At 55.1% G+C, this 14105-nt stretch overlaps 8 protein-coding genes across 8 annotated transcripts; 2 read left to right on the top strand and 6 right to left on the bottom strand.

Moving 5' to 3' along the window:
- Positions 1 to 367: 367 nt before the first annotated feature.
- On the bottom strand, positions 368 to 4079 carry BDP81DRAFT_400283 (leucyl-tRNA synthetase; the record flags this gene model as incomplete). Its single annotated transcript, XM_060588667.1, has 8 exons — positions 368 to 1133; positions 1186 to 1348; positions 1396 to 2563; positions 2614 to 3182; positions 3235 to 3361; positions 3414 to 3668; positions 3723 to 3810; positions 3862 to 4079. The coding sequence occupies 8 exons, from the start codon at positions 4077 to 4079 to the stop codon at positions 368 to 370; spliced, it is 3354 nt and encodes a 1117-aa protein (XP_060438541.1).
- A 569-nt stretch (positions 4080 to 4648) lies between these two features.
- Positions 4649 to 5166, top strand: BDP81DRAFT_334261 (uncharacterized protein; the record flags this gene model as incomplete). Its single annotated transcript, XM_060585748.1, has 3 exons — positions 4649 to 4874; positions 4927 to 4997; positions 5059 to 5166. The coding sequence occupies 3 exons, from the start codon at positions 4649 to 4651 to the stop codon at positions 5164 to 5166; spliced, it is 405 nt and encodes a 134-aa protein (XP_060438540.1).
- A 134-nt stretch (positions 5167 to 5300) lies between these two features.
- Positions 5301 to 5921, bottom strand: BDP81DRAFT_334242 (clathrin adaptor complex small chain; the record flags this gene model as incomplete). Its single annotated transcript, XM_060585746.1, has 2 exons — positions 5301 to 5798; positions 5853 to 5921. The coding sequence occupies 2 exons, from the start codon at positions 5919 to 5921 to the stop codon at positions 5301 to 5303; spliced, it is 567 nt and encodes a 188-aa protein (XP_060438539.1).
- Positions 5922 to 6461: 540 nt separating this feature from the next.
- Positions 6462 to 7210, top strand: BDP81DRAFT_455345 (frataxin; the record flags this gene model as incomplete). The annotated part of the gene is made up of 2 exons (XM_060593056.1): positions 6462 to 6821; positions 6938 to 7210. The coding sequence occupies 2 exons, from the start codon at positions 6462 to 6464 to the stop codon at positions 7208 to 7210; spliced, it is 633 nt and encodes a 210-aa protein (XP_060438538.1).
- A 714-nt stretch (positions 7211 to 7924) lies between these two features.
- Positions 7925 to 8395, bottom strand: BDP81DRAFT_400279 (uncharacterized protein; the record flags this gene model as incomplete). The annotated part of the gene is made up of 1 exon (XM_060588666.1): positions 7925 to 8395. The coding sequence occupies one exon, from the start codon at positions 8393 to 8395 to the stop codon at positions 7925 to 7927; it is 471 nt and encodes a 156-aa protein (XP_060438537.1).
- Positions 8396 to 8498: 103 nt separating this feature from the next.
- BDP81DRAFT_146984 (uncharacterized protein) lies at positions 8499 to 9378 on the bottom strand. Its single transcript, XM_060581899.1, has one exon. It carries the CDS (start codon positions 9235 to 9237, stop codon positions 8602 to 8604), a length of 636 nt encoding a protein of 211 aa, XP_060438536.1. The 5' UTR covers positions 9238 to 9378; the 3' UTR covers positions 8499 to 8601.
- A 141-nt stretch (positions 9379 to 9519) lies between these two features.
- On the bottom strand, positions 9520 to 10911 carry BDP81DRAFT_466054 (uncharacterized protein; the record flags this gene model as incomplete). Its single annotated transcript, XM_060594354.1, has 1 exon — positions 9520 to 10911. One exon carries the CDS (start codon positions 10909 to 10911, stop codon positions 9520 to 9522), a length of 1392 nt encoding a protein of 463 aa, XP_060438535.1.
- An 846-nt stretch (positions 10912 to 11757) lies between these two features.
- On the bottom strand, positions 11758 to 13628 carry BDP81DRAFT_360858 (RTA1 like protein-domain-containing protein). The gene is made up of 2 exons (XM_060586408.1): positions 13067 to 13628; positions 11758 to 12972 (listed from the first exon to the last, which is right to left on the bottom strand). The coding sequence occupies exons 1-2, from the start codon at positions 13233 to 13235 to the stop codon at positions 12257 to 12259; spliced, it is 885 nt and encodes a 294-aa protein (XP_060438534.1). The 5' UTR covers positions 13236 to 13628; the 3' UTR covers positions 11758 to 12256.
- Positions 13629 to 14105: the final 477 nt, after the last annotated feature.

The following is a 14105-nucleotide window of genomic DNA, read 5'->3' as shown; positions in this document are numbered from 1 at the left end:
CTCTCCATTTTCCATCCAGTGCTCCGTCCCATTCTTCTGGCCCCATCTCTGCAAAGAAGTGTGGAAGTCTACCAGCCTCGCAGACAGCCCAACTACCCGCAGTCTCCGTACAATCTACACACCGACGAGTCCCATGCCAAGTCCGGCACTAAATCTGCATGTCCCGGTCCTTTCTTTGCTCCAAACACATTCACGTTTGAAAATGGAACAAGCTATTTGCTATTGAACAAAAATCGTAATCATTGATATCAAAGTCTCGTCTTGCTTCCTTTTCTCGCTTTGCATGGCCAAACATCAGGATATGATGACATACCTAGATGCTACCATTCTACTCTCAACCTCTTGTCTATCCCCTGCATCTCGCTGCTTATGATGACTCGACATTGGCAAACAAGAAATTGGGAGCACCCGGTACCGCGCCCTCGGCGTTGGGCGCGAGGCTCTCCTCCACAGCTCCGGTGACCAAATCAGTGCCCTTCTTGCCGCCCTCCTCAACCGCAATAATCTTCACCTCGACGAGGTTGGCACTGCGCTTGAGACCGTCAATCATGTCCACGAGCACGGCCTTCTCGTCAAACGCCAGCTTGCGCTCGAGAACGGCGCTCGCGGGCTCGCCCGTCTGCAGACGTCTCTTGAGACCCTGCACAAACGGCATGGCCTTCTTCATCTCACCCATCTTGGAAATCTTGCCGTTGAGCGCCTTGTCGTCCGCAGACTTGGTCTCGGGGTTCCACATCTCCTTCAACAGGTCAATGTAAGCCTGCTGCCACTGCGGGAACTTTTCGCTCATGAAGATGGTGAGCTTCTTGGGCTTCTTGGGGTCGAAGGATGTCTCCTTGCCCTTGGCCTTCTTCTTCAACTGAAGAGACTCGGCAGAGTTGACGTTGGAAGCCGTCACTGAAATGTACTTTCTCGCCGCTGTAAGAGCCGCATTCGTCTCCGGGATCTCGGGGAATGTCGCCTGCTGGATTGACGTAGGCTTGCCGAGGATATCAATCCAGACTGACTCGGACCAATGCGGCGCGATGACAGCGAGAAGAAGAGCCTGGAGCTCAATGTATCGCAGGACCAAGTCAACGTGCATCTTGGACAAGGCACTGCTCTCACGGTAGAAGGAAAGAGCGTTGTTAAAGCTGTTCGCACGTGTCAGAAATGCAGAGGATTGTGGTAGGCATCTAAACTTACTCGTAGAAAGCCGCCTTCAGGGCCAGCTTGTAAGCAGTCTCGGAGTACTGGTGGATGGCCTCCTTGGCAATGACGTTCATCTCGTTGTTGAACACCTTGTCAAAGAAGTTGTACTCGCCCGTTCGAAGCTCGCCCTTGTTCTTGACGACATCGTCGCACCATTCTACTACTGTTAGTACAATAAAATGGCATAGTCAGGAATGTACATACCTCTAAGAGTGTGGAGACGAAGAATGGCCTGGTTAGCAACGTCCTCCTCAAAGTTGCTGTCTCCGTTGGTGTCACCGGCATCGGCTAAACCGATACGGGCGGCGTCGGCACCGAACTTGCGAGCAACATCCTGCAGAGTCATGAAGTTACCGGTCGACTTGCTCATCTTCTCGCCGTTAAGCATGAGGTGACCGTTGGTGCGGATACCCTTGGGCCAGTACTCGGGGCTGAAGATGGCGAGATGGATGTAGAGGAAGAAGGTCAAGTGGTTGCCAATCAGATCCTTTCCAGAGCTGCGAAGGTCGAGAGGGTAGAAGTACTCAAAGGAGCGGCGCATGCTCTCCAGAGTCTCCTTGGGAATCTTGCACTCGGCAACGAGCTTATCATCAAGCTCGCGGCGGCAGAAGACGTAGTCCCAAACCTCATCCTTCATCTGCTCAGGGGCGATACCGCCGGTGCCCTGCTCTCTGCCAAAGATGTCCTTGTGGAGGTAGGGGGCAATGGTGTAGTATGCCATGTAAATGGTGCTGTCACTGAGAGACTCGACGAGGAACTGGGGGTCCCAAGGCAGCTTGGAACCAAGACCGTACGATCTGGCACATGCCCACTGGTTGAGCCAGTTGAGGACACCCTGGAATGCGTTCTTGGTCTCAGGGCTGAACGTGTTCAAGCCCTTGCCATCTGTGTTCTCAACCCAGTCAAGGGCGGTCTTCTTCCAGGACTCTTCACCGTAGTCGAGGTACCACTGGTCCATCAGGGAGACGATGCAGTCATCTGCGGAGCGACTGACGACCTTGCGCTCAGGCTCGGAGTAGACGAAGGCGAGTCCCTGGTCAATGAGGGCCTGGCGGACCTTGGGCTTGGCGGACTCGACAGACTCGCCCTTGAACTCGCCAATGTTCATGGTTCCCTTGTAGAAACCCTCAGAGTAAGCGGTCTCCTTGGCCTTGTCAAGCTGGACAGTGTCCTTGGGAGAGGCAATCTTCAGCTGCTCAACCAAGGTCTTGGCAATCATGTCACCAGAAGGAGTGTTGATGATGGAGATGATCTCAAGCTCGGCCCACTCCTGCTCGATGCCGTAGTAGGCTGCCTTCTTGCGGAGATCCATGGTCATGACCCAATCGGCGGGACTGTCCGAGGGGACGGAAGTGACCACACCGGTACCTTTCTGTGGACTGTTAGAGATGTACCACGCAGTAGGAAAAGGAGCAGACGTACAGTGGGCAGGATAGAATCCATGGGAAGAACACGAACGCCGTCCTTGTGGACAGAGAAAGGTGCATTAACACGAGTACCGATGAGGGCGGAACCGTCAATCTTAGCAGTCTCGTCAACAACTCCCTCCGCGAGGAAGAGACCCTGGTAGGCCATGTTGCGGGCGGCACGCTCAGTCATAACGTAGTAGTCCGTCTCCGTAGCCTTGAAGACGCCGTAGGTGATCTTGGGAGACACGAAAACAGCGTTTTGGCCGTACATCGTCTCCGGACGGAGGGTGGCGGGAATGAGGAAGACATTTGCGTCCGCAGGAAGCTGAGACTTGAGAGCCTCCTCGGCCTTGGGTGCCCACTCAAGGACCTTCATCTTCAATCCGGTGTACTCCTGGGGACCAACTCCTTCACCCTCAGCTCGGTCGTGGTCCATGCAGGGCTGACCATCCTTGATTGAGTAGATGGTGTATCTCTTGCCGAACTTGATCTTGTTGAGCTCCTTGAGACGGATCATCTGCCAGCGAACGAAAGCATCAAAGTAGGGGTTAGCCTCGGTGGTGATGAAAGATCTACGCCAATCTGATACCGATTAGCTGACTTCATCGCAAATGTCATTCAGCATGAAACTGACCGATTCTGAATCCAAGGCTTGTGAGATCCTCCTGAGCCAGAGGGGGGAAGAAGTCCAGCCAGTATGATGCGTCGGCAAAGAGATGAATCTCTTGTCTCGGAATACCCATGGCCTCCATGATTTGGAACTGTTTACTTGTCAGTGATGTGCTTCATGAAGCCGAGATAACGGGTGCATACCTGGTACTTGGCCTTGATAGTCTTGGCATTGGCCTTGCTCTTCTTGGTGGAGAACTTGGTTATGTCCTCGCGGGTTGCCTTAGCATCAGCAGGCTTCTCGTCAACGACAACCTCCTCCTCCTCCTTGTAGCCCTCGAAGTCACGGCCGAACCAGGCAACTTCGTTCTTGAGCTTGTCGGCGACGGCCTTGATGGGCATACCGGTCGCGTGCCATCCCATGGGGAACAGAGCACGCTTTCCTTGCATACGAGCGACCTATAACAATCCATTAGCTTCTTCATCAATGCACCATTGCGAGAGCTCTCTTACACCGGCGGCGAATTCGACCTTGCTCACGGAGAACAAGTGGCCAGCGTGAAGACGACCGTTCATGTAAGGGAAGGCCATACATCCCATCCTTTATACTTGTCAGCCATGTTTCCTGAAGTACTATCCGATCGCGCCATACCATTTGGGTTGTTGCTCGCGCAGCTCGGCGGCGGTGATGGAGTGCAGGGGAACCTCCTTAGTGGAGGGGGCGTCCACCTCGAAGATCTTGTCCTCGGACCACTTGCGCTGGTACTTCTTCTCAAGAGAGATCAAAAAGTCACGCTTCTCGGTTCCTTTGAGCTCCTTGGTCTTGGAAACCTGGAGGGCCTCGAGGGCCTTGGCAGCTTCGTTGGCCATGATTGCGGGTTCTCGTTCAATTCGGTCAGGAATTGTCGGGGAAGCAAATACGCAAGCCCAATTCCAGGACCAATGCGTATTATATGGTTCGACAGTGACTCTTGCGCCGGAAATTGAGAGTCACGCCCGATATCGCGTTGTCGCTGGTGCTCCTTCGAGATAGTCGCTGTCGAGGGTACTGAGTCACAGATCCAAACTTGGGGGAGATTTCGTCGCAGCTCCGATGTTTTTTTCGAGGCTGAGTGTGCCCCGCGATGGCTTTGGTGGTTATGGCGGGGTACTGTCGGGTCAGTGGTCACTGGCCGATGTTTGAAGTGCTGTGGCGGTCGAGTCCCTTACGCGGTACGTACCGCTCGAGCTCTCCGCGGCGCTCCGGCAGAGTGTGGCTGGTGACGCTGATAGACTTGTGCTTGTGGCGCACGATGTGGCTGAGGATCAAAGTGAGCTTCTCCAGTCGCGCAGAGGCCCATAGACATACCCTCGAGATCCGTCTTGTCTGTCTTGTGCCAGAAACCACCAACTACGATTCGGGCCAACCAATCCGCGATTGCAGTTTGAACACACCGAAGATGCTTCCCACGATCGTTCGGCGAGCGGCCGAAGCAGCCGGCTCCAAGTTCACAGTCTTCACCAACCCTTACCGAACGAAAAAAGTCTGGCCTCCCAACTTCACGAACCTGTCCCCTCAGTCACAATTGCGATTCGAGAAGAAGTACAAGAGACGCCTGGCATTGGTTTATGCACGGCCAAGATGGAACAAGGCTGTTAAGCTTGCGCAGCTTGCCACTGTGATTGGTCTGTAAAGCCCTTCCAGCAACTGCTTGCGCTCTATGCTAACTATCTCTAGGTTTCCTTGGCTGGACATTTTTCTTCTCCGAGCTCGAGTTCTTTGGCAAAGAATACAGGCCGTCTGAGGAGGTATGTGGCCTTGTTGATTCTAATTCCGATTATCCCGATCGGTGCTAACTATGCTCGCCAGATCCGAAAGCGTGTCCGCGGTCTCTTTGGCACGATCGAAGCCGACAAGCGATACGAACGTCGCAGAGATGCGCCCGAAGCACCCGCTCCCATCGAGACACCCAAATAGACAGATCCTCGGCCGATGACAGTTTAACAGCATAGGGAGGAGTTTATGGCGTTTTGAATACCCGGCATAGATGCCCATGTATAACATATTGTTCGAAGAAAGTCATTTTCCTCTCAGACACCGGACCGTCTGCCTCATCGTCCATGCCAGACAAAGTTGCCTCCCATACTAAGCCCGCTTCCCAGCCCTGCGCTACGGCCTTCGTTCACCGGTCTTTTGGCAACGGTACCTTGTGCGCGTACGCCGGAGACAATGCGATCAAGATTTGTTTCGATGACTACTCCTCCAACAATCATCTCGCCCAGCGTTGAGTGTAGCGTTTCGAAGTTGAAGATGAGGTCCAGCTCGCAGACGTTCTCAAACAGCTTATCGAGTGCCTCGACGTAGACTTGTATCAGATCAATAAGTGCAAGTGGTGACTCTGTTGAGGTGGAGATGACGATGAAGTAGAGGGTCGCGTAGTTGCGATAGGTAACGAGGGAGGGGACGTCGTTCTCTTCCTCGGATGATGAGTGCGAGGTGCCCGACGCAGCGAGAAGGGGAGGAAGCGGAAGGAAGTTGCAAGATCCGGCCGGTCGATTCGATACGAGGGTAAATATCTCGGAAATCAGGCGCTGTTGCATGCTCGTTTCCTATGTAGATGTCAGTCTGATAGCAGCCCCATTCGAGAACATGCCCGTCCATACCAGCTGCGTGTAGAACTTGGTCAGCCGAGGCTGACCCTGGCCATTGAAGACCAGAAAGGCGTTGATCATTATGTTCTCTCTTGAATGAGCATCCCGACTTGGTTGAGGTTGTTGATATCGACGAGAGAAACAGCCAGTCGTCTCCAGGTTCGATGCGACGGGATGGTGTCCCGCCAGACACTCAGTGCGCTTCGCGTTGTTCTGGCTTTGGTGGGGTCAGACCGCTACCAGCCGCCCAACCGTCTCCCGCCAGCGTCCAGCCCGAATCTCCACAGCGGTGGTAGCTTGAGGTGCATGGCTCGCACCCACACATGACTTTCTGACGTAATCACACTGGTAGGGGCCCCTTCCTGGTCCAAGCTCGGTCCCTTCCATTGACCGCGGATCGAAGCTGGTCCTGCAGCTTCCGTCACACCTGCAGTAAACGTGGGGAAGCAACGAAGCTGCCTTTGACCTGCCGTCTTTTACGAAGGAAGTCACCTTCTTCAGTTCCCTGATCGACAACGACCCCCCAAACTCCTCCTCTTCCACTCACACCCGACATCTCAATTCCTCTACATCACAACCGAGCCTCCGTCAATCGCTCATTATCGCCCATACCTAGCTACCATGGCTCGCAACAGCATCACCAAGCTCACCGGCGCCGCCGCCCGCACCCTCCGTGCCTCCTCGCAAGCCCGCCTGGCCGTCCCGCCCCGTTCTGCCCTGCTTCTCGCCGCCTCAAAACCTACAGTCTCTGCTCCTTCTGCTCGCAAGCTCTTCACAACTTCATCAACAGCCCATCGTGGCATCATGCCCGACACCGATGACCCTCAGGTCAAAGAGACACCCAAGGAGGAGGTCAAGATGAACGTCGTCGAGCTCACAGATGCCGAGTATCACGAATTGTCCGAGACCTACCTCGATACCATTGTCACTCGTCTCGAGGAGATAGCGGATGCTCGTGAGGGAGTTGATGTCGAGTACGCTGTGAGTGGACAGTCTGATTTGGCTTTTCCATCCTTGTACCCACCATGACTTGTTTGCGAAGCTCGGGATTTGCATTTCCTGACCAAGCAACGAATTGCTGACTTCTCACCTTGCAGGCCGGAGTTCTGACCGTTTCCTTCCCGGATGCTGGTACCTACGTGATCAACAAGCAGCCCCCGAACAAGCAGATCTGGCTCTCGTCGCCAGTGTCGGGCCCTAAGCGCTACGACTGGGTTGTCGTCGGCGATTCGCAGAATGACAAGGAGGGCACTGCCGCTGGAGCCTGGATCTATACCCGTGATGGCAGCAGCCTGGACGATGTCTTCCTCAAGGAGCTCGACATTGACTTCAGCATAGCTCCATCGACCTACGGCGAAAACCAGTCCTAGTACGGCAAAAGCGTTCCAACCGAGGACGATGTCCACAAGCTTTGAGCGTATCAAGGGGCAGAACCCCCTTTATTTCTTTTCTACATAGGCTCGAGCAACGCATCAAGCTCTTGAGTGTATTCTACATGGCAACAGGGAGTTCGTAAGGCGGTTTCAGGGATTGGAGGCAAGCGCCCTCGATAAGGGGGAGCAAGGCTGAAGGGTCGATATCTAGGCCTGTGTACACAAACTCGGTAAAGCAAGTGGTCAAATCCGCAGGCCTTCTGAGGATCGCGGTGAGGCTAACGAATCCTGCGTTTCGACAGGGTCTCAAATGTGGGCCCATCGACACGATGTGAAAGTTGCGTGAATGGTTAGTTTTGATATCGGCCTATTTACGCTATAAACATAATCCCGTTTAATTTCCCATCCACATTGGTTTGGTCGTAAAATGGTAAACCGCCTCACTGCTGCCCTGTTCCAAACTAACTCTCTCACTTATTACAGCACTATTCATCATACTCATGGGCAACAGTCTTTTTGCGGCGGGAGGCTTTCTCACAGAGTTCGACTCTTTGATAATAATGCTTCAGCGAAAGTACGGCTCAGCGAGGGTATCGTGGGTCTCATTCCAATTTCGTTCATCAGACTCGGCGAGGCGCCATCCATTTCGCGCCTTTATCCTCCACAACCGAACCCCGGCGGGCAGCGTCTCCCCGTCTAGAAGGGTTGGTGTTACGCAGGCATTTCGTGCCGCTCAACGGGAGCGGGGAGTTCGACGGGTGGGCCTTCTCGCGTCTCGGGCATCTCGTGTACCACTCGCGGCGCCGGCAGTTCGACTGTCTCCCCCGTATTCTGAGCCATCATCATGGCAGCGTCGTCTGGTTTCTCCGGATCCTCCATGACGGTGTCGAGCGCTTCGTCGCGCGCAGCGAGCTTTCGGGCTCTCCTTCTATTCCAGAACCAGACGAGGGCGACGACGAAAAAGACGAGGCCCGAGGTGGCACCCACGGTGATGCCGATGATCTGTCCCGGTGCGAGGCCGGACTGCTGGAGGATGTTGTCGGGGAAGGGCGATGAGTCCGAGGTGGTGCCGCCCGTGGGCGTGGGCGTGAATGTGACTGTTCGTCCCCCTTCTGTGACGGTCACGGCGGTCGGAACCGTGAAGCCAGGGCCGAACCTGGATGTTGGGAATGGGAGCGACATGCTGGGCCGCACAAATGTAAAGGACCTGGACGGGAATGGCTGCGCCAGCTTGGAGAAGCTGGTGTGGGTTGTTTGTTTAAAAAGTGGGAAGACGGAGGAGGGTTCATCAGAAAGGAAGGTGTGAAAAACTAAAAGCTAAACTTTGCGAAACTTTTGCCCCAATCCTTTGCCCATTCCTTCTCTTTCGGCATCCAAGAGAACGAGCTTCATGGTGTCATCGGCGCGGGAGGCGCAGACCTTTTTGATAAAGTCCCCATGTCGAGTCCGACGGCCATGGCGTAAGGTAGATTTTCTGGCGTTTTGGCGCCCGTCACGGGGGCGGGACATATGCAAGAGAGTCTACCAGCAGGAGAGAGAGAGCGAGGTGTGAGGTGAGGTGAGGAAAAGGTGCGCGATGGGCGTGTGGTGGTGGTTGAGCGCCGCACCGACTCCCGGGTGTTCTGGCGTAGTGTGAGACGAGGGGACCAAGACGTCAGATCGCAGAGGCCGTGTGTTTTTTGATCTCCGGTTGATGTGCGCCACTTTCCCTCCCCCGATTCCCCAAGACATTTAAGAACCTGAGCCCCATCCTCTTCCCTCTCCCAGACCCGGATACCCGACGTGCCCGGCGTGTGGATGAAATTGGCGTGTTTAGCCAAGACAGCGAGCGCGGTCCAGAGCTGCACTCTCCTCTGCAACTGCCTCTGCGACGAATTCTTTGCTCCTGTCGGTGGACGTCGGTGGCGGGCGGCGCGTTGGAAATGTTTCGGACTTTGACGTACGCTTTGCTTAGCTCTCTCGGCAGCGGCGCAAAGCCCGAAGTTGAGATGGGGTGCGCGCGCCCGTATCCGCGCACTGTTCATTCCATGCTTTCTAGGGTGCTTGTTTGTTTGTCCTGCTTGTTGAGGTTCATCTAATTACCAGTTTCGCTGGTTGTGCTTTTTCTGCCCTGCCCGCCCCCGGCTAGATCGGGCGGACGATGGATGACTACAGACCTGCAGTTCTTAAAACTTATCTGTTTCTTCCTCCTCATGCAGGAGAGAAGCTCCCTGTGCAGCTTATTTTGCGCAAGCTTGATTTCGTTGTAGCAGTAGCAGGATGTGGAGTTAATTGTCCGGTACGTTTTGCTACTTTGCCTCAACCTTTCAGCCTGCATGCACCTCGAGCACCGCCTGAGGGAAGGCCAGCCATTCCGACCAGTAATCTCCCAAGTGCGCCGAGACGGAGCGGATGATCCACTGGCCAGCGTCGCCAAAGACCCAGTAACTGCGACACCAATGGAGGAGCACGGCGTAAAAGGCCAGGATGACGAGAGCTTCTGGGCGGCGTTGCTTGACGACGTCGATGAAGCCCGTTGCGACGCGAACGCCGAAGGCCATGACGGAGGCGGACTGGTGGGTGGATCTCACGGCGATGCTGCGGTAGATGGAGTAGCACTGCCGTAAGGACTCTGTTGCGTCGCGGCAGGCTTGGAGGGAGACGGGGCCGAGGTCGGCTTGGTCGAGCATGCTATGGAGGATGTCGACTTCGGAGCGCTGATTCGGGTCGGGCTTGTTGGATTCGAGGAACTCGACGAAGTCCTTGCAGCCGGATTCGCGGATGATGTGCCAGGAGCGGCCGGTTACGGTGCTAACGCCGCGGTGGAGGTTGAGGTACCAGGCGAATTGGTCGAGAAAGCCGTTGAAGTCGGTACGGTAGCTGTGGAGGGTATCGCAGAGGACCTGAGTTCCGAGGCAGGATGCGAAGAGGAACATGGGGATACAAGTGTCGTCGTCGATTTCCTCTTTGGCGTCGTTAAACATCATGAGGGCGCGGGTCTGGAGTTGGGTGGCCTGGTGTTGGTAAAAGTCTGCGCGGTGGGGGTGCAGCTCGGCCATATGCTGAGCAGAGAGGCCGAGGAGGACATCCATGAGGTAAGGGGTGTTTAGGGCAGCCTCGAGGTTCATGTCAACCAACGGCTTCATAAACGCGTCTGCGGCCATGAAGGTGCCCATGCGGGTTTCCAGGTGGTGGAGGAGGCGCATGTGTTCGAGGGTGAAGAATTGGCCGTTGGGAGGGCTTGCTACGTCGTGGTCATCTTCGGTGCGCATGACAAAGTCGTTTACGACTGTGGTGATGGAGGGTGAGGTCGCAAAGGCGACAGCTGTTGCGGCGGCGGAGGCGCTGTTGCCGTTGCTGCCGGAGCTTCCCGCTGGGCTGGCGACGAGAGCGGCTGCTGCTGCTGCTCGCTTGGCGGCCGGGCCGGAAGAGATAGCGGCGGTGGAGGAGCCGGCTGATGCCGGGAGGGAGTCGAGGTAGGAGCAGTGACGCTCAGCTGTTGCGCAGTTGACGCATGTCGGGCGCGTTTCGTCGCATTTCACGTGGCGGCGCTTGCATTCTTTGCATCCGTTGCGAGATTTCCGGTGAGCGCGACGGAGTTTGACGTCGCCTGCCGCCGCCGATGCCGATGCCGATGCCGATGCTCCTCCTGGTGTGCTGGCGTCGCCGTTGGTTGAGCCGGTGCCGGGGGCGGATGAGTTGTTGCGTGAGATGTCCATCCTTTTCCAGGCAAGGTTGCTGTCTCGGCCGGTGGGATGAAAGAGATGTGGAGAGAGGGGTGGTGCAAGGCGATTGATGTGCCATGGGGCCTTTTCGACAGGTAGGAGAGCGGGTGAGATGCGGTGTCTGTATGTGGCGGACGACGAGAAGTCTTACTTCTTGTGTGAAGAACCTGAAAAGAACGACACTAGACAATTGACGAAAGAAAAGAAAAGTGGTTGATTTTGAGGGATGCGAACGCGAGGGAAGCTCAGCCTTTTTTTGGTGGGGGAGGGGGGAGGAAGAAAAGATAGCTCAGCTCGAATGGATAAGCTCAGGTCAGTCCAGGTCCGTGCAGTTAAGGTAAGGTACAGAAGTACGGAGTACAGCGTGCCTACCTGCTCCATGTACGGAGTACAGAGTATGTATGGAAGGAACTACTCACCTACTGAATATGCCTAGTGGTACAGGGGTGCGGCATCTACCGCTCTCCAACATGACTACAGCGGGTCCAAGGGCCATCGGTGGACGTTGATACGGGGAAGGAGGTTATGGAACTGAGGGAAGGGGCATGAGGAGGGTCTGCTACAGGGGCTACTCTGCAGCTCAATGCGCCAGAAAATGCCTAATAAGCCTAATAAGGGCCTTTAGGTGACGGCGGGGGAGTCCAATGGAAAGTCGATGGGCGCTGCGCCAACCAAGTCCACGCGCCCCTTCCCCTAAATCTGTAGAATAGTGTGGGCAGGTACGTTCCACTGCCTGCGTGCCTTCCTTAAAGTGTCCCCGGGCTGTATTAGTGTACACCCTGCAAAACATCCCCGATCCAATGACATCGTCGAGGAAGCCAATTACGCCGTAAATGGCCCGGTTGAATATCTCCTAGAGGAGGAAGGAACTAAATACGATGAATACATGTATTCACTTCAATCGACAGACATTGACACGCAGTCATCGAGTCGTAAGATCAAGAAATTACGCAAGAAGGGTTCCTGGCCAACGATATGCGCAACAGTTTCCTCATTCATCATTCTAGTGCGTCTAAAGTACTGGGTACTGAGGTAATGCAGGGTACCCGGCTTTCCGCGGCTGGTACCCCTCCACCCATCGCTGTAATTCTGCATATCCCGGCGTTATCTCCGCTGACACCAACAGCGAACCCGACCTGAATCGTCTAACCTCTCGGGATGATCGTGGTATGGATCATCGCCCTTCAAACTCCGCCAACTCTGTCTTCCGATTCCAACAATCACACTAACAATAGCCGTACTCTGTATCCGTAGATACACTAGGCATTCAACGTCCTAGTCTCCACGTCCAATCTCCACCTTACAGGAAACAAAAGAGAATGGCAACCAAAGGCCTTCTCTATCGCATCGTCTTGCGCATCGAGCCGCGCTGGTGCTGCTCCTCGCTCTCCACCGCCAAGTCATAGTTCTCCACATCCGAGGCCGACTGCGAGCCACCCTTGCGGATCTGGAACGCCGACGGGAACCGGAATCCGAAAGCCACCATGACGAAGAACATAAGTGTGGCGTCGAACACATACAGAGTCCACTCGTGACGGAGCGGGTACCCGTCGCCGCCAAGGACGTACTCGATGAGACGGAAGATGGACCGGACCATGATGCACGCGCTGACAACGTAGAGCATCCACAGGCCCGACTTCCAGGGCGAGTGGCCCGCCAGTGAAGCCTGGGTAGGGTTCTTTGCGAAACGGCTGTGGAAGACGATGGCGGTGACCCAAAAGATGGCAAAGAGCACAATTTGGATGACGAGACCGGCCACAATAAGATCCTGACCCATCTTTTGGCTGCCGTCCTTGACCATGAGACCGCCACCGCTGGCCTGGACGAGGAAGGAGAAGCAGTCGCCGGCAACGAAGATGCGGGTGAGCCAGTTGATGCGGATCATCGAGAGGGACTCGCCGTGGACGCTGCGGATGATTCGGCCGAGGGTCATGTAGACTGATGCCGCGAAGAGGGCGGGCGCGATGAGAATCGTGAGGGATTGCATAACGTAGGGTCCGACTTCGCCGGTGCGGTCGCGTGCGATGGCTCTGCCTGCATATCCGATGATTTCGACTGCGTAGGAGACTCCTTGTTAGTTGATAATCTTGATGTAATTGATGATAACAGCGTGGGAAGGGAAAGTGGGAAGTGGAAGGTCGGAACTTACGAAGACCGCCTATCACGAAGACGACGCAGAACCACGCCTTTGTCCTGGCAATCTTGTACGCGTGGAAGAGCGTGGCGAGGACGAAGAGGACCTCAAAGATGATGGCCGCGATCAAGCTGGGCACATAGTGCCACAGGTAGTAGCCGTCGTGAGACTCGAGAGTAGGCATCCTGTCGAAGTCTCGAGAATTATGGGTTTATCGATTATCGGTAGTTGGCTTGTCCTCCACCTTTTCCCCGTTCCTTGCTTGTTGTAGGCTGTGCTTTCCGGTGTGTTGGGTCGCGAGATTAGATTTGCCTCAGATGGCGGTGACCGAAAAGATTTGAAGGATTGATGTGTTGACCTTGCTGGAAATCTCGTCCTAGGACCCCGTTGGTGTTGACGATGTTGCTGCTGGATGTGTTGCCAAGGGCCAAGGGGGTGTCTCGAAGTTGTAGTCCATCTTTATACCGTCCCAGAAATGGGAGATGGAGTGGCTGGAACTTGTGTCTGCTGCTGCGGCCATCGAATACGCGGACTTTCGAACAAGTTTCTTTGACGGTATCTCCATACGCGTTTGTCGTGGACGATGGGCAAAGAGCTTAGATGTGTCTGACTGTCAACGTGCGAGACCCAAGCTTCGCTGGTGCCCACTGGGACCCTGGGGCTTCCCCATTAAGGATGTATACGTGGATAAATCGGTACTTGATTGGCTCATGGGTCGGAACCCCTGCCAGCCCTGTGGGTGGATCTCGATGGAACCCTCACCGGGTCTGCCAATCACGACTCGTCCCATACGCGTACAAAGATTTTGGCTGTGATATTTTGCAATCACAGAGGCTGAGGGAGTCTGGGAGAGGCATGCCGGGCCTCGTCACCCCACCACCCATTCAATCTGTTCCCATCCATACGGATATCATAATGTCGAAGCCTACCCAATCCAGTTTTTCCATCGTTCGTTTGATGCAGAGACGAAGCCATGCCGATAAGGAATATCCCGTCGGCAAGCTTACGTACCTCATGCAGTCCTTTCCAGTCTCCAGAACCTGCTGCATTTACG

Source organism: Colletotrichum phormii (assembly GCF_030913505.1).
Source record: "Colletotrichum phormii strain CBS 102054 chromosome Unknown BDP81scaffold_35, whole genome shotgun sequence".
Taxonomy (NCBI): Eukaryota; Fungi; Ascomycota; class Sordariomycetes; order Glomerellales; family Glomerellaceae; genus Colletotrichum; species Colletotrichum phormii.
This window is presented reverse-complemented; position numbering and strand designations above follow the sequence as displayed.